Source organism: Diplotaxodon limnothrissa, linkage group LG9, assembly GCF_057381915.1.
Source record: "Diplotaxodon limnothrissa isolate DT_005_m linkage group LG9, D_limnothrissa_male_GT1.1, whole genome shotgun sequence".
NCBI classification, from domain to species: Eukaryota; Metazoa; Chordata; class Actinopteri; order Cichliformes; family Cichlidae; genus Diplotaxodon; species Diplotaxodon limnothrissa.
In genome coordinates this window covers 27,221,643-27,244,758 of record NC_140604.1, presented here as the reverse complement: position 1 = coordinate 27,244,758, position 23,116 = coordinate 27,221,643, and the positions used below count along the sequence as shown (strand labels likewise).

Sequence of the window (23,116 nt, the reverse complement as noted above, 5' to 3'; positions counted from 1 at the left end):
CCTACCTATATTAGGATCCAAATTATTATTCTGGGAGCTAATAGCATAATTATTAAAAAAAGAAAAACTCACAACCTGCAGCCATGTCTACTGAGGGTGTTTAAATCTGTCTGTGTACTGAAAGACAGACTGTTTTGAGCTTCTAAGATATTTTTAGGCACCGATTTCAACTTAGTCTGATTTTTAAAAATATTGTTAATTAACAGTGATAACTACATAATGAGTCAGCTGCAATCTGGGAACCCATTGGCTATTGTCTGATGACTCAGTCCCTTGGAACGAGTGCCAGCATTTCAGAGCTTCCGGTGTAGCCAGAAGATATCACGGCCAAGATATCTCGTCCATTGTTCATGAACGCAGATAATTCTTTAAAAAAAAAGCAAGAAACCCCCCAAAGGTTTCAAGATGTTATTATGGAAAATTTAACTGTTGCTTTGCTCTTCTGCATTCAGGGAAACAACAGGGTTGGTTCCTTGCATGCAATCAGAGTCTGATTACATGTTATATATATGGATCATAAATCGTGTTCCGTATTTTGCATATTCATATTCAAACCTTTGTTTATAAAGACGCAACCAAGCTAAGCTGTGTGTTTAGCTGTTGAATAGATGGTTGAAAACAGATTACTCAAAGTAGTGGATGCCATGTCTGCTGCAGTGGCCTCTTTTAGTAAGAATTTTGTTAACAAATCAAAGACAGTTTTGTTCTGATCCCCCCATGAATGGATTTGGTGGCTCTGTAATCCTGTTGTGGGGCATTTTTCCAGCATGGTTTCTTCCAGGGGTCTCAAATCTGGAGTTCTTGTGCCCATCTCCATTTCTCTGATACGACTATGGTACCGAAGAACAGAATTTCTAAAAACATTTTCCTTTAATTCATCATCACTTAAAATGGTTCTTTCCAATGGGGAAAAAAAATGTGGATTTTTCACACTGATTTTGTTTTTGTTACTAAAACGTGCGTTGCATTCTGGGTCTATCACTCAGTGCATTATTGTTTTAAATTTGCTGAACCTCAGTAACGCTGGATGTATACACATACATGTGTAGTACTGAGTCCATCTACTTATGGATTCCAAGTTCAAAAGGTCATGGAGGAAAACAGATGATTTATCAGTGGACAGACCTGTTTCCTTTACTGCTGCTGCTTATGCCTGAATTACACTCTATATATAGAGCCTATGATGTAGTCCACTGGTATCGCCGCTTTTATACCTGTCGTCGATAGCAACATGTGATTACATTTCTAGCTAGGTTTATATTTGGTCAAAGCGTGGGGTTTAAAGAGGGCATGCCTACGGCACAGATCTAACAAGGACATAAAAAAAACGATTACCAGCACGCTTTATCAGTAACTAGAATTTAAACTAAACTGAAACCAGCCTTTTTATCATCACTTTTTCTATTCGACTGCTATATGTTACAAAAGTACAGGCTAGTTTTAATTTGATTCACTGGGACAAAGAGTGCAGTGACTGGTTTGTTTTTTTGTTTTTTTTAAGTGCTCAACATGTTAATAAATATTTTTTCCTGCACTTCAAAGTTTTTCCAGTTTTATTAGTAAAAAACTCTTTTTTTGGTAAAATGATTTCATAGATAACAAATGACAAATTAAAGTTCCAAATAATCATAAATATCCCACTGGATGTGGTAAAGATTTAAATTATTTATCCCTGAATTATGGTTTGCAGCTTCATTCAGATTTTGGGGGTCAACAGTCGCTCCAAAATGTGTCTTGAGAGTAAATATTTTCAAGAGAGAAGGGTCAGTGCATCAAATCATTATGAAGCTGCTAAGCTTGAACACATTTATACCCAGCTATGTAGAGAGTGGACAGCAGGTGTGATGAGCATAAAGATGTTATGGCTTCACAGTTATCAGATCTTAATCCAGCTGAACATTTACGGGCGATTCAGGAAAAATGATGTTCATTCCTCCAGCTGACTTCCAGAGACCTTCATGAGAGTCAGTGGGTCACCTAACAAATTACTTATACACTGTATGTTGATTTTTCCTTTAATTTGTTACCTGGCTGTAGCAATCAATTGTTAAAACCAGTTGAACAAATTTGGAACATGTCAATGAAAGGATGCTTTGACCTCCAGGGAGGTGCAGGCCTGCCAATAAGGAATCAATGCAATTAATGTGCGAGGCCGTCCTCATCCATGTCTTACAGCCATGTTAAGCGAATCGCCACCCCGCCCCGTCCGACATCCCAAACATCCCATGTCGCAACAGGACTTAAACTCCCGTCACTCCCCAGAACAACCTCGTTGTCCTCTTCGCCTGACGAGACCTCAAACGTCCTCAAACACACTGATGCATTCAATTTATTCATGGAAAGGGTGGAGAGATAATAGCAAAGCAGAATGTGCACGAGCAGGAGAAGGTGGAGGGTTGTTCCAAACGTGGACCGACATGCAGAGAAAGTGTGGGAGGACCAGTGGATATGCCAAGGTGATGGATGAGAGAGAAGCTCCTCTGCTCACCAGAGTTTGGAGAGGAAGAGTTTAAAAGGAGACTTTACAGTGACTGAGCTTATAAATAATGACCCCAAGGTGGAAGCTTCTCCGTTTAGTGTATATGAGTAAAAACATGTTGATGTTTGGAATGGAAGACTTGCGTTTTGCTTTTAAGCTTATCGGCCACAATTAAATGATAATGAAAAAAAGAGAAAAAAAAAACACCCCAGCCTTAGCTTTTCAAAAGAAAATTATGACGTCAGAGCGACTTCCATCTTAGCCTGGCTTTCTGTTTAGCTCTATCAGTGAAAGCCAAAAGGCCCATAATCCTCAGATAAGTCTACTAATCAACTAATACCACGGACAGAGCATAATCGCATCAGCTCACTAATCACCTTTCTGCCTCTGGTCTACATCTAGACATTAAACACACACACATACACACACTCTCTTACTCCTTCTGAAGTATACGTGTACATTAAGTGCACACAGAGGACAAACAGGGCTGAGCTTGGACGCATACGGACCACCTGCTGCATTATTAATGCACTCGGTTCGAGACGCTCTCGCTTACTCGCACACGTGCGCAAACACGAATGTGCTTTCTTTCACAAATCATTCTTGTCTTTTATACTGTAATTTAGATATGCTTGTGCGTCTCTGCTTTTAGTTATCAAAGAAAAAGACATCCTCAGAGAGCTCAGAACATCAGTCAAATTCTTAGGAGGGTGTGAACGGGGATGGAAATCAAGAACAGGTTCCAAATAGTCAAATCCACCGGAAACCTCCAAGCTCGCCGATTCCTTTTTAATCAATGCCGCCGTGTTTTTCCGACAGCTGCGCATCCCAAAACAGTCACGTCAAACTCGTGGCAATGGAGTGAGTCACAAAGCCTTTTTTTTCCTGCTGTGTTTCTAGACTGAGATAACACAACAGTTGGGTTGACACTGAAAACCTGCGTAGGCCTATATTTTTTTTTTCTTTTCCAAGCACAGAATATTGAACAGGAATCAACTGAGAATGGGTGAATAATCAGATCCATATGTAGAATCAATCGAGTGTTCTCAATATTCAGGTGTGAGCCGCTCTCCTGGGCGTATGTGCACTGGGTTACATTTTAGCCTGTAGTAGATTTGCTTTAATGTTTGTACTGCATCGCCCAGCTTCTTCTTCTCCCGAGCCTCAGCTGGTCAGCCAACATGACATTATCCTGGAGGATACCTTCACAAACTCGAGAATTCATTTTCCGCACAATGACGGCAAGCCGTCCAATCCCCGAGGCGACAAAGAAGATCCAAATCGCGATGCCCCCCTTTCGCTTCAGTTCACCTTTTGATGTTTTCATGTTGGCATGCAGGGCCTTTTCATGCTATACATAGTGCAACGTGTTCTTCCCAAACAATTTAACCTTAGTTTAATTAGCACACAAAAGATTTTTCAGGTGCAGTACAGCATGAAGGAGCTTTGTGGCAACTTAAGGTGTGCAGTGATGTTCTTTTTTAAGCAACTTGCTCTGTTGCGTTCTGCCAAGGACACCGTGCAGTCTTTCCGCTTGATTTGCATACGGCAGATTCACAAAGTGGAACAGAGATGTTAACCTAAAGCCTTTTTTGGGCTTCTTTTTTTAAGTCTCTGAGCTTTTGAAGTTATCTATTTAGGCATCCACTTCTAGAGAGAAGCTAAAGAGCTAAATTATAGCCATTTGTACTGACTTTGTTTGCGTGGAAGAAAGAAGATAACTTTGTAACATTCCCCAGCTTCATAAAAAATTTGCTATTTAAGATCAAAAGTCTCTAATATCCCTGATTCACACCATATATCATGTTTCATTGATTTCACTCCTGAATCCAATTAGCTTTAACTGATGCCATTATCCTAAGGGTGCACATTCTCTTTACAACCTAGTCTCATTTATGTATTAGATACGGACAAGAACAATAGCGCGCAGGCAATTCGTGATTATGCGATAAAAAATAATTTGTGTCATTAAGAAAACAGGAAGAGTCTCAGCTCCCAGCTCAGACTCAGGAGACAGAAACTCCTAGCTCGACTTGTAAGTTGTTGTTTAAGACAAAAGGACACGCTTTGAGATGAATATGGTTGTGAATTTCCTCTAGATATAAAAAAATAAATACATTTATTCATAGCTTAGATTATGATCTGACTACCTTAAGACAAATTTGAACCTAAATCTGGATATTTTCCATTATTGTTGGCAAATTTTTCTGTATGATTAAACTCAACAGGAGCCTAACATTTTACCAAAGATCTTAATAGCAAAGCGGAGAGAGCTCACCCGCTTGTGTTGAGTTTGTGACTATAAACATTGGTGCTTACACAGAGTGGAACTCATCTGCTTTCATTTTCTTGAACTCAAGCTTATCAGATGTGCATCAGATAAGGCTGAGTTTGCATGCCAGACATGAGATAAATGCAACTACCAGCCAATGCACGAGACACAAACAGTAATTTCTTTAAAAAGTACATATTTGTAAAAGTATATAGTGCTGAAATACACAGAGGTAAAAGCTAAAGCCATAACTGTCGTGTAATCCTCATTAGCAGTTTTTCAGTCTTGCCGGTGAGCCAAAACCCCAACCCGTGCATATGACAATTAGTGACTTCTTGTTTGTACCTTGGTAGCTGTACAGATCCCCCACGCTGGTCTGACGCGTGATGTGCTGCCAGTAGGCGCTGCGTGGCAGGGAGATGGACTTAGTTAGCGTCTCTCTGGAGTGGCTCTGGAACAGACAGAGAACGCATACAGTGTCTCTCACTTTTCTGTCACTCTCAGTCAGTCGCTCACAACAGGTGATATTGCTCTGCATAGTCAGTAAACAAACAGCATGGGTAATACAGCATATTAGAGACTGAATGGCATGTTTCTGCTATGAATGGCTGCGTGATGGGTGAGATGAACACTCGTTCGGGGTCCCCGTGTTGTTTTGCCAGGGAATGATGCGTTTTATATTTTTGCGTTCAACATGAAACCAAAGACTCCCGTCTAGAAAAAGCAGCTTGAAATACATTAAGTGTTGAAAAAAATATGGATTTACCCAGCAGTAAACATGCCATTTCCCCCATTCTGCTACATGAGCGGTCAGTTTTCTGTTGCTGAGCGTACATTTTATAGAGCTAAGGGTAGCTGCATTTGGAAAAGTTCCCAAATGGTGGGGTCCAGGAGCATGACCATATGGTCAAGGCTCATCAAACACTAGGCAGGCCTACATAAATAAAGAATACAGACGATAGCAGGGAGGATGGGAGGAAGGAAGAAACGCACGGGATGATGTTGTGGTGGAAGGAGGAAACCGAGGCCAAGACGGCGGGGTGTCAGAGGGCTCCTGGTCCAAAGCGGCAATACAGTACCTAGAGAGAAATGTGTGTTGTGTGTGTGAAAATCATGACCTATTGCCTGCTTTCTGCAAAAAGCCTCAATGAAATGCTCCTCAGATCAGCCTCAAACAGGCAGGGAAAGAGCTGCAGAAATACCAGAGGAAGAAAGGTGTTTTATTAAATTACAGTAATATGTGTCTAAGTGTGTGCACAGATGGAGTCTTTGTGTTTCTTCTGGCATCAATTTCAGCAGGATGCTTTAACTACAGAAAGCGAAGCTCACTATGTTAGTGATACGTAATTATTTCGACAACAACTTCATGTTGATACCAGCATTGATTATTAGCCGCTTGTTATGCTGGCGGTACAAGAAGGCAGTTGTCGGGCTTATCAAGTGTGGCTGGTGGATATAAGATAAACAACGGAAGAGAGAGAGAGAAAAAAAAGCACAAATGTACCTGGGAGCTCTTCTCCATCTCCTCCATCATCCTCTCATGCTGCTGGGCAATGGCCAGCGTGGCCGAGTGGACCCGCTGGTAGATCATCTCCCCCTCCCGCGTCTGGAACGTGAACAAACCCTCTCCTGTGTCACACATCCTGCGCCAGGAACACACACACAGAGACCCACTTTGATCGCGCTCACTCTCAGATTGCTGATCTACAAATATGCATGGCTGACTGTTCAGTTACAGAGAGAGAGACACTATAATAGCCCGCTGGAGTCAAACACATAAACACATGCGTGAGTAGATACAGTACACAAACACAGACACACGCTCACAGAGGCACCTGTCACATCGTCGCCTGAAGGGCTCTGTGGCAAATGCTGATATCCTGGGATGTTTCGGATATCCGAAGTTGCTTTGTTGAAGTTTTTATAACCTTTCCAAAACTAAGTTTTTCACTCCCACTGCTAACATTTCAATCACACGTAAGACAACAGCAGGCATGAAATATTTGCATGCACGTACGCACACACGCACCTTCCGGACTCGAAAGTGAACCAGGTGGAGTCTCTGCCGTATCTGCGCAAGGAGCTGAGGGGCCACATGACGAGTTTGAGGCGAGCGTTGTGAATGTCCCACAGATAGATGTTTTCATGAGTGATCTGCATGGTGCACTCCCCGTAGATGTCCAGGTTGGGGGTGGGCATTAGGTACACGTTGAAGCGTTCTGAAACAATTCACAGCAGACTTACTTGAAGGTGGGATCCCACAGCGAAGAGTGCGGTTTAACTGAGCGTAGATGTGGGTTGTGTCATTCGCAACAGCAAATGGTGCTTTAGAGGGTGGATAAAATATAAGCCACATGAGGTGACTAGTCGGGGGCTGCGGTTTTGTTTAAATTTTAAAAAGGTTATGAATTATTATTATTGAAATATTGCAAGGTTACTGAACATGGCTTCTATCGCAGAAGTAGAGAAAAACTACGATGCAGAAGGCATTTTAAGCAGTACTTTACTGACTTCAACTGCAGTGGGTCTAACCGGCCATCCAGTGAGCTGCACCGGAATCAGTGAGCCAGATCTGCCCATTCATATTAAAGCATTTCTCTGAGGCAGGCAGACAGAGAGAGTCAGAGAGACAGTGTGGGGGGGGGGGGGGGGGGGGAGTCCTCCATGATCTAAATTAGTTCTCACTAATTACACTTAATGATTCAAAATAAGCCATGAGTCTGCAGTGGATAGAGAATGGCAGTGTCATGGTGTGGCGTATTTTTAGGGACAGTGAAAATGAACTCTGATCTAATTATCAGCCCCTGCTGTTTGGGGAGGGCTACTAATTGTAATTGCAGGCTAAAGCCTTTTGTTTCATTCACTCAAAGAGGCAGCGGAGAGGTACGAGTTCAGTTAATCTCCATAACACTTTGCTGAAAGCTTTGTAGGAGCAACAAACAGCAGGATTTCTGCCACAGCTGAAGAGAGAGCGAGTGTTACAGTTCAACTGGCTCCCCACTCCCGGCACAGTCAAAACGTTTCGTATTGATACCGTAAACGAATGAAGCCAAGTTCATGTTGAGGAGTACAATTTCACTCTGCAGCCGCAACGGGATGTAATGGGTCGAAATGACGGCAGGTTCTTTTCAATTCCTCGCCCCCTTTTTTCGACTTTAAACTGCTCGTTTTTGCCTGTTGCCTTTTCGATTTCCTCCGCGACTTTACAAATTACACAGGGAATGAGTTCCACTGTGATAGCAGAGCCCTGTTGTCTCCTCTCTTTTCCATTTTCATTTCCTGTAAGTGGAATATGTGGGGAGGCACATTTTTTTCACATGGCTTTAGGAGCCATAATCTCATCCATCTCTGTGACAAGCTTCATTATGAGGGAAGCCAGTGATGCACAGCACTTGTCATTAGGCCTGGAACAGAGCCCCGGCCGCAGCCTGTGACTGACCTGTGCTCACACACACACACACACACACACACACACACACACACACACACACACACACACACACACTTTCTTCTGAAGTCTTAAGTTGAACCCTTGTGTGTGCTAATGTAAGTATGGGCTGTAACATGGGACATCGAATCAGGTATTGGCAAAAAAAAGAAAAAGGCCATTATTAGTCCGGCCTAATTGGACAGCGGCTGTTCTCCATTCACCTAACCCTCTGAGGTCTTAGTTGCTTTAACACATAAAGGCCTGGACTGCATCAGCTAACTGCTCGGTGGCAGGCTGAGTGAGCGAGATTGACCCTGAATGGCTGTCTGTGTTAGCCCCGTGTTAGCAGGGACTAATTGGGCACTCACCGTTCTGCTCCCGCTGCACCCCCGCTGCTAACAGGTCTGGCTCTCCCAGGCTGATGTCATTGAGACGGCTGCCCAGGCACTCCATGCACAGCAGCTTACACCATTCCTCTGCATCCAGCTCTGCACACAGTAGCACAGCATAAAGGAATGTCCACCATTAACCACACACATACACGACAACACATACTGTACATGTTACACATACAAAATAAACCATCCATGGAATTTCAGGAGTAATGCGTTACATGCACAAGGCAACAGTACAGCAAACAGTGAAAGGACTGGGGGGGGGGGGGGATCAGTCTGATTGATTTGGTGCAGATTAAAAAAGGCAGTGGATTCTGTCCAGATGAAGACGGGGTTTCTCCTCCATTATCTGCCAATACTCAGCTCTAAGGCTATAAAATATAAGTAGCACAGCTAAAACAATATGGCCAGAGTAAATCTGAAACTAGCGATAATCTACTCAGGTAATCAATAAGCTATTTCCCAAATTGGAGAAGGAATTTTGCTTGTTAGCTGGAAAGGAAATACATTAATTCAACTTTTTTTTTTTTAAGTTTTATACTCTCTTTCCCTTCAGACATAGTTAGGGTGGATGTTTCCACCACAATAAGCAATCAAACATATAACCTGGCTATAGAGTCATATTTAGTGTAGAAAGGCAGTTTACAATCATTTTGCATTTTCCAAAATAAGGTTGTCAAAATTAGCATGAATGTGTAACACATCAGATGGCTTTTACTTTGAAAAGGCTAATGGACCGCCCTGCAGTGCCTCTGATTGGGTTGTGTTTAGCAGGTTAAGTGGATGCATGACTCACAAGGAACAACAATTGGCTGGAGGAGTGAATCAGAGACGCAGCAGGTCCAGAGCCACAGAGTAAATGACTTTTTCCCTCGTGGTATTTTAATTTCCACTAAAGGAATAATTGCTGCTTTTTGTTCCATTTCATTGTTTTATACATGCAACATTCATCTTCTATAAACAGTCCTTTAAAGTGCAAAATGTTTGGATTTGATTGAAATGCAACTCCAGGATCTCGTCTCTCTTTACAAGTGTGCACATGAGCACCTTAGTAACGTGACATTATTATTTTTTCCAAACCCTTGTTACTACCTCTCTCAATGAGAAATTAAGAATGTATCCAAAATGCTGAAGTTAAGATTTGAGGGCTCTTTTTTTACCATTTCTTTTTTATTTCATTCCTACAGAAAGCAAATTAAGGTACCGCTTTAAGTGCCGCTGAGGTTTTACACAGAATCATCTGATCCAATAACTCCCTGAAATGCTGTAATGAGGTGAGCTAACCAGCTGTATTCATATTTAATGTATAGGTGGTATTAATAGTCTCCAAAGGTGCCTTAGCAGGACACCTTTGGGGGCACACGGGGTTACGAGTCTTGTGTTGGGGCTTTAACTTCCAAATTTATGTTTAGTAACATAGAGCCACAGTGAATGAGCATTGTTGGCTAATTTTGAGAAATTTAGGGAATTAGGACAATTATTGTTTCCTTCCAAAACAACAATCTTGGATTAAGGAAATGAGCTGCGTGGAAGAAGTTGCGCCTGCTACGGATGAAAGTCAGAAACGAAGCAGAACATTTATTGTGAGACAGATTTTTTAATTTAAGGCTAAGTGGAAACAAATGATTTCATGAATCAAATCTGGAAGTCTGTGTGGCAGTGTGTTACGTGTGAATACCAATTTTCCTTCCTGTTAAGTCAGAAAAATTGTGTTTACAGTGCAGAAGATTTCCAATTGTCTTACATGAACGTTTGGTGAAAGTCACTGAAGTGCGAAATGAGGCAAACGCCAGAGTTGTTTATCTTTCTGAAGCTCCCTGGCCCTGGAGAGCACTGGGATTTGTAACTATGGCCACTCATGTGTACAGAGACACATGTGCAAGTGTGGGAATTCTACCATGTTTCTGTGTTTGCTTACGAAAAAATCCTCATGCACTCGTGTAAAATGCGAGAGAACATTGGCGTGTCTTCCTGGCGTATTTGCCGCCATTGCAAGACAACCTGTTTGTCAGCTCAGCTCTGACAAGCATTGTCAATGGGACAGATCTACATTACTCTGCAGGGTGAAGGAAAGGTCTGCTGCTGCCTGGAGCGTTTCATTCACACATACAAAAAAGAGAAACTTTGGAGCCACACATTTACAGGCAGCACCAGCAGCTCTGAATTTGAGCTCTTTCCTCATGCCTCCCCAGATTCAGCTTTTCTCATTCAGTTGCCATGGCCTTCTTGGCCTCTAAACTCCCACACTTTTTAAGGCCAGTGAGTGGAAAATCAGCTAAGCAAACAGTTCATCAGCACAGAAGCAACCTCGCAACTCCATGTGCCATGCATGAAGAGATGTTGCGGGAGGATGTCTCAGTGTGGAGGTGTGCTGTGGAAAAGGATGGATGTGCTGGCAAGATGAAGCTGGAGTGACAGTATATGTGAGAATCAAATCAAAAGACAGTCGAGCTTTCTTTGTATTTCCTGTTTCGGGAGAAGGTGCCGTTATCCAGACAAATGCAAAATGTATATCCACTTGTATACGTGCTGTCAGGCCCCATTCGGCTGTGGAATTTAAAGAGTTGGCACACTTGACAGGATTCTCATCTCTTCAGGTCATGCTCATCTCTCCTTATGTGCATATTTGTCAGATGCACCCAAAGCTGTCAGGAATTTTAAATGATTTTTCCTTTGTTCCATCCCGTGTTTCCTCAACAGCACACCAAACAACACGGTACTGCTTAGATGGAGGCATAAAATGGTTATTTTTAAAAAACTAAAATATCAAGAGAGCTTCATGAGACCTAATTATCTGCTTTTTCTCTTTGCTTTTAAAAAACAGTGAACATCCAATTATTGGCACATTTGTATGAATGCCTTAAGAAATGACTGCACTTTAAAAATGCCAGTTTTTAAATCCATACACTCACTGTTGTTGCACTGTAGAAAATAGGCAGCATGCCAAATTTAAATCTGATACAACCTGAACCTCTTATTTACAGGATGCCACATTTTTGCTAATTTCCACAAATTTAACACTTGTGGATATCATGTGATGCAAGAGAAATGAAGGATATCAGATGTGGAAGGTTGATGGTCAAAAAAGGGGAAAAAGACACTCATACGGTGGTGTGAGAGGACTGATCTAGCAGAGGAGAGAGTTAAGATATGAGTTCACAACTCTCCATGTCATATGCGAATATTTCCAAATGCACACCTGCAAGAGTGGAGTTAAGATGTTAAGTAAGGTGCATCCACCTTACCTAACCCTCTGCTTTCAGCTTTGCACAAAAAACACATCCGTGTGCAGATCCAGAGCCTTCTTTGCTGTCTATCCACGTATTAGAAACAATCTGTATTGTTACAGTCTATAATTGAGTTGAAACACGCCGCAAATTATGCCCGATATCAGTTTTCATACCTGCACTATGAAAATCAATATTTCGGAACAGATCCTCCCACTTCTTAATATAGCGGCAAATGAGCATCACTTGGCTAAACTCCAGTTCTCCGCTGCCTCCCTCATCTCACTCATTCTATTTGTCTTTCTCCTTCAACCTCTCACTTCTCACTCTCCTTCCACTTCTCGTCAAACTTTTCAAAAAAACCACGCCGCCAGTCCTCACCTTACACCTACCGGCGTATTTATAAGAAATGACACTTGAAATTGGTGCTGTCCTTGCTCCGAAGTGGCTAGAGAAAAAAAAAATAGTAATTTTGATTTTTACCTGATTCGCAGGCGAATGTCTTGGACGTGTCATCACAGAAGATGATCGCCACAGCATGCTTTTTTGTCTCCCGTGGCATCCGGGTAATGTTCTTGATGTTATGGAGCTCAGTGATCTAAAAAGAGAGTGTGGCAGGAGGATATTGCCTTGAATGAACACAGCTACCAGCAGCAGCTGCAGCAGCATGGTTTAATTGCAGCCTTGCACAGCTTTGCTGAAATTGCAATAGCAGTTAGAGGCTTAGCATTAAAGGGGTGAATTAAAACAAAACAAAACAAAAAAGGGCGATGGGGGTGATCTTAAGGGATACATAAACAGAAGTAGTTATTCGGCTGATTACAAAAAGTATCTTAAAACAGAAAGAAATCACACGCAGTGTCAGCTTCCTGCATCATAAAGCCTGCTGCAGCGTGATGTGTAAAATGTAAGTATGTTATTTATTTTAAAGGCTCCCCTATGAATAAACATGACCCGGTGCTCTTTCGGTATACACAGCACATCTATTGTTCATCTCCTCAAAGCTGCCCTTCCAGTCAATAGACAGGAGCGCGATCATAAGCATCTAAATCACTTTACCAGGAGATTGATTGAGCAAATGAAAAAAAGAGAAGATTACATTTAATTAAATATAAACCGCATTTACAGGCCATTTTGTTCAACAGTCTTCTCTGTGTTCACTCTGCCTAGTAGATAAGACCCATTACATTAGTGTAGTCCATTGTGTGCTAACTGTGGGCAGTTTGCCAGACTGTTGGGAATGAATTAGCTGGGCTCCCTGTATAGTACAGCTTGACTGTTAAAAGTTAAGGGACCAGACCTTAGACACACACAGGATATGTGGACTTGAGATTTCTGTTTGATAATATTAGATTTAATGCATTTGCCCCGAAATATTGAACTTCAACTGGAAATACAACAGATGAAGAAGTAAATCAGAGGCTACAATACTGAAAGATAAGAAGTGCTTTGTTTTTTGTCCCGTTTGTTTATTTTTCTTATCCCCTCTCAAAGATGGTATCTAAATATTTCATATGAGATACGGTATGAATTTGTCCTCGGGCAGGCAATTCATAACTGACACAAAGTAAGCGTCAACGCTGGGAATTTCTAAGCAGTGAATGTCACCAGCCTCTCATCTCTTTCTTTCCCTGTTTGTGTTTAGTGTGTAACTGCGCATGTTTTAGTCTTTATCTGTGTGATGCGTGTGTGAAATGAGAGATTTGGGTGCATTCCCAGCCTGAGGTGCTTTAGTCCAAGCATAGTGAATCATTTCTGATGAGACCTATTTCCTCTCCCATTCTTTCCTCTTCATCTTTATTCATGTTTAGCTTTCATGCATAGCAGACATGAGGTGGAAGAGAAATCTCATGTTTGGAAAACTGGAACCCAAGTCATACTAGTGGCTCAGTGTAGTCTAACTTGTATGCTAAATAAAAGGTACCATCTTCTCTAAGTAGATTAGCCTACTAGCATGCTCATGTTTGCTAATTAGCATGAAACGTAAAGAGCGGCTGAGGTTAAAGAGAATGCAATTAGGTTTGCAGGTATTTTGAAGTTGAACTGTGAACTAAATTTAACAGAATTCCATCTAACAGCGGTCGACATGGGGTTAAAAGCTAGTTTTACAAGTGCCAGTGTTAGAGTAGAACAGCTGTTCTCCATCAAGTGGCTTCGTCTTCTAGCGGCTAACGATCTCTCCTGTTAAATCACAGTAAAGTACTGTTTATTGGTTTTCCAGCATGGAACTGTAATTTTACAGTGTTTCTGCTATAATCTAAAGCAGCAGTTTCCTATTGTGAAAATAATAAACAATAAAGTAACCAATGTTGGCTGGTTGAATATATTACTGTTGGCTCTCTTTCTGCAGTGTCCAAAGTGAGATTATTAATGTAAACTGTGTTGCAGTTGTACATTGCTCTAAAAAATAAATTCTTATTCTAAACATGTACTTGATCTTCAAGTCCTCATCCACCTGAATATACAGTACTGTGCAAAACAGGGAAGACTGTTAGTCATTTGAGCCACCCCTCATTTCTTTATATTTTGCTAGAAAAATGAACAACTGATGCTGTGATTTATTGAAACATTTGCAGCAAAATAAAAATATAAGACAAAAATAAGAGTTTATGCAGGTCTAACAAGCTTGACAGTCAATATTTGTTATGACCACCTTTGATCAACACAGTCTGAAACATTATTGTGATTTCTTTAGGTAGTCTTCAGAAATACCTCCTTGGGCTTTGAGGTTCTGCCTCTGGGGAGCCCAATCCATGACAGATAGTGTTCCCTTGTGTGTTTAGGTCAGCTTTTCTCATTTTTTACTCATTGTCAAGGACCCTTCTACTGAGACCACTTCTGATGAGACCTTGGGTAATAGTATATGGATCAACTGAAGGTCCAGAGCATCTCTCAGGTCCTGCGTCAGATCTTTACTCTATTTTTTTGCGGTTTCTTAAGGACAAGATTTTCAGTTCATCTTCTGTCAATAGATTTTTAGATCTGCCACTTCTTTTGTTGTCCTCTTGTCCACTTTCCCTACATTTTAAAAGAAAAAACTGCATGCCATGCTGACAAATATGCTAGGTTTTTAGCTAATAGCTCTTTGGAAAACAACTTGATGGTGTAAACATACAATTTTATCCCTTTCATAGCATGCTATGTGTTGCATTTTTCATAGTTTAAGCTAAAAAAAAAAAAACACCTTCAGATACCTTGGAGAACTAGTGCTCAATACAAGAACGGCTGGCTCCTTGGAAGTAAAATATAAAGAAAGGATGTGTGGCCCAAGACATTTGACTACAAAAAGATCATCTTGTGGTATTTGCTCCCTTCCCCATTTGCTATGCACAGGAGCTGAGATTCAACAATTTGACATCCGCCCTGATAACGGATGATTAAGCAAATCTTGATTATGGAGTTTCATAGCGAGCTTAAACTTTACGCCCTACCCACACATGCTACAGGATTTTGTTCAGATGAGATCTGGTTCTGATTTAACAGACATAAAATATGAATTTAGTCATACGGCTTTTGTATAAAAGTGCAACATAGTTTGTACAATAATTTTTGCTATTTTGACCAAATTGGAGGAACAACCAGCTGCACTAGTGAGGCTCAGTCTGCTCAGCTCTCCCTGCTTTGCTGGTTAGTTCCACATCCATGTGTACAAATTAGGCATTTAGCTACAGCTCCATCATTTCATGTTAACTGCTCCTGTCAGGACCTCAGGAGAGCTCAGGAAATGTAGCACAAAGGAGAACAACTTTTCAGAGAGCTAAAAATATTCAGGGACTTTTTACTGCGTGGACCAGTGCTCCTCAGACAGCAAAAACTGCACAGGGAGAGGGAGACGAGTGGGAGAGAGAAGAGGGAATGGAGAAAGAAAGGGAAAAAAAGCCAATCTCCTTTGTGTTGATTGTGTAAATCAGCCACCAGTGCAGCCTATTTCCCCCCAAAGCACTGCAGCGTTGAATGAAGCCCTCAGACGGGACCTTTCTTGATCTTTGTGGCGATGCATTACCAGGCGCACTGGTGCATGTGTGCACTCATCGCTCACTCCAGCACTGGGTGTATGAGATCCCTCTGGGAGGGGAGTTACAGCCACACAGGATGCCCCATGTGACAGCATGATGCAGTAGGCATAGAGATGTTTCATTCACAATACATGGCTGATACTGTAGCAGCAAAGCGAGCTAAGGAAATGGATCAAAACACCTACCTAGCTTGTATACAAGCTTTCTCAGACAGGAATGTGGAAAAAAATGTTAAATTCTACCAAAAATGAAAAATCTCACAGCTGACTCACAATCACAAGTAGTAAAGAGTAATAAATCTTCTCTCAAACATATTGCCTTATGAGAAACTGATGTCACAGTCCCCTATTATCTGCAGTTATCTCCCCTCATTATGATAAAACATAGTTCACAGTGCTACTCCTTTAACATCGTCTCCACTCACCATGATAATGAGCCATAATTGGAGTATTTCAAAAGGGCTTAAGAAGCAGGGAGTGAGATATTATACTCTGGATTATTACTTTCTGAAGGGAGGAAAAAGGCCCCAAAGGACAAGATAAAATTACAAACTGTGTCTTAATAGATCCTTAACTTCATCATCTGAGGCCAATGGACAGAACTTAATACATCAAGATGAAAACAAGGCACAGTTGTGCACAACCATATTCCATAATCTTTTTATTCAGTGTAAAAAGCACCTTGTGAGTAATATACTCTTAAAAGATAAGCAGCAGATACTTTTCTTAGAAGTCGTGCTGGAAATTGAAAAAAATATACATATATCTTGAAAATCAGTTCACATGAGACTTTTACCAGAACATTTGTTTCTGTAGTTTGAAGAGGACAGGAGGATTTTAAGAGGACAGTTCCTGACATCTCATTTTTACTGGGGGACCACTTCCATCAGATTTTATCAGCTGAAGCAAATTAATTCCACCAATTGGCCAACCTGCAAAATGAAACTCGGCTGCCGTCTTGTAATTGTGCTCTGCATGTCAATGTCATCAGCATTTAGACAGTACCTTAGGCTGCTACATGAGGAGTCACACAGCAGGTTTAATCTTCTTTTGGGATTCAAGAGGACAAAGATCGGACAAACTTTTAGTTTCAAGGTCCTCTAATGACCTTAAATACCCACTGGGTGTTGCATATATGGTTTTCTATAGAGGCTACAGTTTCATCGACTTCAGTAGAGTCAAATACAAAGTGATGTCTAATGATTACATTAGACGAAAGGTCAGGGTGTTACTAAATCATCACGAATCATACTCTGGAGATTATGAATATTGATTCCTAATTTCATGGTAATGCGGTCACTACATGCTGCATTATCATGATCGACCAATGAACTGAGTGACATTGGCATCCTTAAACCTCACCACCCACAATGAGAATTTTCTCTCCAACACTGGGAATACCACAGCGTGGTACTGGTCCAGCACACAAAAAGTCAGCACTGTGTAAATAAATACAATGTAATATGTTACGTTGTTCAGAGTGACTATTGAGTACTTGTTTTGTTCATAATGTGTCATACAATAGAACAGAAAAGAACACACTCATGGCCACATGCCACTTTGTTAGCGTGGAAGTGAGTGGAGGCCCAAAATTAGCTAAAGTGAACCGTTGTGTTTCCCAAACCACAAGCCGGCAGCCTCAAAGAGGAAAGGATCAAAGCAGTAATGAGAAAGATTATGGAGATAAACATATTGGAAAACAATGTATCTAAAATGTGCTACATGAATCTGTTGCACCTGGTTTTGTTCAGTAAAATCTGTCAGGTAAAGGTGGAATCAGCAAAAAATGTTATCAGCAGGTCAAACTTGGAGGAAAATCAGAAACCTAATTCTGTTGAGAAAACTGCAATCGGTGCGTCTCTACAAAAATTATTTAATGATGTTTTAAACATCTTCAGATTTAAAGAAAATCCTTTTTGAGCCACAGATAAGGCCACAGATTTTCATATGAAAAAGTAATCCTAATCCCCACAGCTAAGAAGATGGATTATTTATTTCCTCTTTTAATCAGAAATGTTAAAATTCCCTGATCAATTTTAACATATTATTTTAAATATTTTGAACTCCTTGTCTTAACCTAAGACATTACACTGGGCTGGGAATATGAGGTTGTCATTTCATAGGGTGATGGACAGATTAATCAAGAAGTAACTGATAGATGATCACAACTCGTATTAGTCACAGCCATAGGATCAAAATCACAATCAATTATGTTGATCTAGTACTCAATAATCATTTTATCTACTAAAGAAGACATCAAGACAAACAGTTAATAAAAAAGGAATGATGTTAGTGATGTTTTTGAGTCATTTGTTTACCTTGTGGAAGCTCCTGAAGTAGGCTGCCTTCTCATCTGGGTACTTCTCTAACCGCCGGGGTCCTTTACTCGAGGCTTTCTTGAACACCAGCCAACACCTCCGGAAGATCTGACAACAGACAACAAATATTATGGTAACCGCAGATATAAAACTACACCATCATATGAAAGTCAGACCAGAATAAAATCAACTAGATAGAAAAATTAGCAAGATGAGCTATCATCCTGGAATCAAAACATACTGTTAATGCCAATAAAAAAAATCCCAAAACCAGCAAAACGTCCAAGCAAAGTGAATAAATATATTAGTGAAGCTGTGGATATTATATAAGGAAAAATAGATTGACCTCAGGGCTCATTCATCAAATTTAAAATTGGAAAGCGCTGACAAAAAATCAATAACACTGATCCTTACACTGATTGCTGAATACTTAACCACTATGAATTCTGGGAAATGTTATTTTATTTGAGAATGAAAGGATCAAAATGAGGTCAAACACCTCAACACAGTAGCACTTGTGGTATGAAGAACAACTTTAACCTGTGACCTTCGCTGGGGTCACTCCGAGTGAAAGGACCACACAGGTTGCTAGCAGTTTTTCCACTGCGTAAATTAAGATTTCACTTGGATCAGTGGCAACTCCAGTAAGTGCATGCCTTGGATTTGTAATGTTGATATTTTATGGGTACAGAGGACATTCAGACATTGGACCTGCTACATTTAAGGATCTGTTATTCTCAATCCTCAAGCAAATTACCGATGAGATGCAGCATTGGGAAACATCTAATTAGCTTCATGTTGATGGTAAGATTATCTGCATTCCTCTGAAGAACAATATTTTAAATGCCCCTGAGCACTTTTTATGTCATAGCAATAAACATTCATGACGATCTATTGAAAAATATATGAAAAATATAATCCTGTAAAAATATATCTTCTTATTACTTGTTAAATAAGGGTATTCAACTTTCTGCATCAGATAAAGATGCTGAAATGTAGAGTAACAATAGTAGTATCTATCTAAAGTCATGCCAGACTACAGCAGCAAAACTGCGAGGTGTGCTGAGTTAAGCTAAAAGGCTGTTTATGAAATGAGTAGGAGGAATTTGTGAGTTGTTCTTCGAAAGGTTACATAATCTCACTGTAAACACTCCAAACCTGCTGCGCTGGGATTACGAAGGTGTGGTTTGGATCAGATTTATGACTGCCGGCAGAAAACAACATCCATCCAGCTGTCGTCAGATTCAGATTAAAATGTTGCTAAATCCTGTTGGGCGCACAGTTTGGTGACATAACCTTTTCACAGCAGAGCAGAGAGCAGATGGGGATAAAAGCAGATAAAAACTGTTAAATAACCAAGATAATTACTCATGGGGGGGAAATAATGGGAAAAGGTAATAATTTAAGAAATGAGTGTCCTGATGCCTAAGCTGTCAAAGGTGCTGTGCGGATAAATATGTGAGGGAAATGAAAATCAAATTAAAATGTTTTGGTGGAATCGAAAATCCTTTTTGAAATCCAAGATTCTGAATATTTTCATCCAATTATGAATAGATTTTCTCTGTGGTGCTCTGCTGTGCTTATTTATTTATTATCAATAAGCCAAATATGGCCTAAAACTACCAGCGCTAAAGCTTTACTTTAGATTTTGTGCCTACACAAACACATATTGTTGCAGAACTTGAAATAAACAATAATGTATTCGAAACACTTCAAACTCAACAAATAACTTGTGTTCCTTAGAGTTTGCAAACTGCTGTTTAAGCATTGCAATTTTATAACTTAGTTTAAACTTGGTGTAATGTGATTGCAATTGCAGATAACTTTGGGCCAATATTCTCATGCAGAGACATGTACTGTGGCCCTCTCTGGTGTAGGAGATGACTGTGCATTATAGTGATTACTGGGGGTGGAGGGGGCTGAAAAGCAACAGTCATTATCTATGGAAGCTGGGACCTGGGATCTGACTACTAACCTTATATTTTCTCACTCCAAGAGGCTCTAAAAGTGTTTAACTATGATTTAAAAGTCTCATTTTGAGTTGGTTCCAATAATGGAAAGACTAAAGTTGTAGTAGTTCATCAGCTGTCATCAATAAGATAGTGAAGAAAGAAAGTCTTGGGTAAATAACTGTGTTTGAGGGAAAACAAAATAACTTAAAATGTATATATCGTCCTGATATTTCCTTGCTTTACTTGATGGGGGTTTTTTTAAATTATTTTTATATATTTTTTTGTTTAAACGTGCATCCACACTACAGGCCACTTGCTTGGTGTTTATTCCTTGAAGCTAGCTGCTGGTTGCAACTAGATTGTCCAACTACATAGTGTATAGGTAACCCTCTATGTCACCGGTGGCCAACTCCAGGCCTCGAGAGCCGGCGTCCTGCAGGTTTTAGATGCGTCTAAAACACAGCTGGTAAATGTCTAAATTACCTCCTCAACATGTCCTGAAGTTCTCCAGAGGCCTGGTAATGAACTAATCATTTGTTTCAGGTATGTTGACCCAGGGTGTTATCTAAAACCTGCAGGACTACAGCCCTTGAGGCCTGGAGTGCCCCACCCCTGAATTAGATTGTCCAACTAGATAGTGCATAGGTAACCCTCTCGGGCAGGGGTGACCAACTCCAGGCCTCGAGAGCCGGTGTTCTGGGAATCTATCCTCCCTCACAAACCATCCTACCCGTTGTTTCTGCACATACGCTGTGCATGCGCGTAACACAAACCCCAAATTTACATCATTTTTTTAACCCATTGTGAATATTTCTTATGGTTAGGGTTTGGATTAGTCAAAAGTCAAATTATAATACAGGTAGGACAATTTGCAAGAGTAGGACGGTTTCTCGGAACACCAGCATCCTGCAGGTTTTAGATGCGTCCTTGATCCATCACAGCTGATTTAAATGCCTAAATTACCTCCTCAACATGTCTTGAAGTTCTCCAGAGGCCTGATTCAGGTGTGTTGACCCAGGGTGTTATCTAAAACCTGCAGGACACCGGCTCATGAGGCCTGGAGTTGGCCACCCCTGGTCTATGGTATTTACTGCCAGTCTGCACCTCAAGCAATGGTTCCATACGCATGAACTTGAGTGTCATCTCATTCATAATCCATAGGGTTTAATATGATGTCGTCCCATCCTTTGCAGATATAACAGCTTCATAAGGTTTAGGAGCATGTTTATTTGACCATAAACACATTCCAGACATGAAACTAATGTGAAGGCTACATAAGGTTTGGAGATCTGTGGTGAATGGCTCTGCAGAAAGTTGGTGACCTCTGCAAACTCTCTGATTTTACGTGGCCTACCACTTTATGACTGAGTTGCTATCATTCCCAGTCACCTCCACTTTGTTATAATACCACTAACAGCTTACTGTGGAATATTTAGTAGAGAGAACATTTCACGACTGAACTTGTTGCAATCATGGAACCACACTGGAATTCACAGAGGTCCTCAGAGCGACCCAGTCTTTCACAAATGTTTGTAGAAGCAGTCTGCATGCCTAGGTCTTGGACTTTATACGGATGATCTGATATAGTCGTGTTGGTGTTGTTCCTGGAACAACATAGTAAATGTTGTTGCAGGATCAACATTGCAAGTGACCAATCACATTGTTGTGACGTTATTCTTTGGTGCGCCAAGCCATTCGTGCATTTATGAAATTCCAATGTTGCAAGGACAATATCAATTCTGCTTAGCGTTTATTAAAGGGTTAGGGTCCGTTGATCGGCGGACAGAGGCGGTTTCACGCAGCTTAAGTAGTTTTTTGTTTTACGGCGGTTTTTCCCAAAGTCGCAAAAGTATGACGTCACAACATTCTGATCTATATATATATATATACTAGAGATGGACCGATCCGATATTACGTATCGGTATCGGTCCGATACTGACCTAAATTACTGGATCGGATATCGGAGAAAAATAAAAAAGGTAATCCGATCCATTAAATATCACGAAAGCACCTCACAAAACTTGCAACACGCCGTAACTCACCTCAGAACGTTAGCACGTCGGAGCAGTATGCATCACGTGATAGAGCAGCTGTGGCATGCGGACCTGTGGTGGTCTGGATAGCATTTGGAGCTTCGCTAGCAACCCGGCATTTCATCTCCGACAAAGTTATCCCCGAGAGAAGTAAAGCAAGTGTGTAAGTCCATCTCTGAATGTTTGTAAAGCATTCCCACGTTAAGCTTAACAAGCGACTGCCTCTCGCTCTCCGGCTGCTACTTCAATCGTGAAACTGCTAATGATCAGCTGATTGGCTTTTCTGTCACGAGTCTCTCTTGTTTGTTTTTGGTCCACTTTGCACCAGAAAGAGCAAACCAGCGGCTGAACAACAGCAGCACGTTTAAGCTTGATAAGCTGTTGTTACAATTTATTTAATATTACTTTCTACACCAGGATCTTTTTCTATGTAGCTGACGGCTGGTAACTGTGCAGGGGCGGATCTAGCAAAGTTTACCCAGGGGGGCCGATAGGGCATTAACTGGGAAAAGGGGGCACAAAGACATACTTTTCTTTCTTATTCTCATTTAAAATGTCGAGCTTTTAATAAATAATTATTTGACACCCAAAGTTTTAATTTGATGTAAAATGAATAGAAGTCAATTACTGTATATAGTAACTATTAAGTCTAATATATATACCCTAGTAAGCTATAGTACTTTTTCCTTTGGGAAGGTACCATCTGTGCAGTCTGCAATTTTGTTGAAGAAAGATGTTGAATCTATTTAATATTTCTTGAAAAATAATTGATTTCTGTGCATTTTTTTTCACACTGCATCAAATTAAGGTTGATTACGTCGATTAAGCATCATGAGGTGGCGCGTGAGGGGTGGTTCCCTATTTTTTATTTATTTATTTTTGTTGTTGCTGGGAGTTGGAACCCTATTAGTTAGGTTGCTTAATATTTACGCTAAGTACTCTTTAAAATACCAGAATAGGGAGGATGGTGTAGGTCTAAGTTTATTAGATTGATC

At 40.7% G+C, this 23,116-nt stretch overlaps 1 protein-coding gene across 1 annotated transcript in view; it reads right to left on the bottom strand.

Moving 5' to 3' along the window:
• The window catches only part of dok6 (docking protein 6), a 56,413-nt gene that overhangs the window by 6,077 nt on the left and 27,220 nt on the right, over positions 1-23,116 (bottom strand). Inside the window, exons 3-8 of the mRNA XM_085362425.1 lie at positions 18,137-18,244; positions 12,287-12,401; positions 8,550-8,669; positions 6,781-6,970; positions 6,256-6,394; positions 5,097-5,202 (exon numbers count right to left, since the gene is read on the bottom strand). Coding sequence (XP_085218551.1) covers positions 5,097-5,202; positions 6,256-6,394; positions 6,781-6,970; positions 8,550-8,669; positions 12,287-12,401; positions 18,137-18,244 — 778 coding nt within the window. The remainder of the gene's footprint in view (positions 1-5,096; positions 5,203-6,255; positions 6,395-6,780; positions 6,971-8,549; positions 8,670-12,286; positions 12,402-18,136; positions 18,245-23,116) is intronic.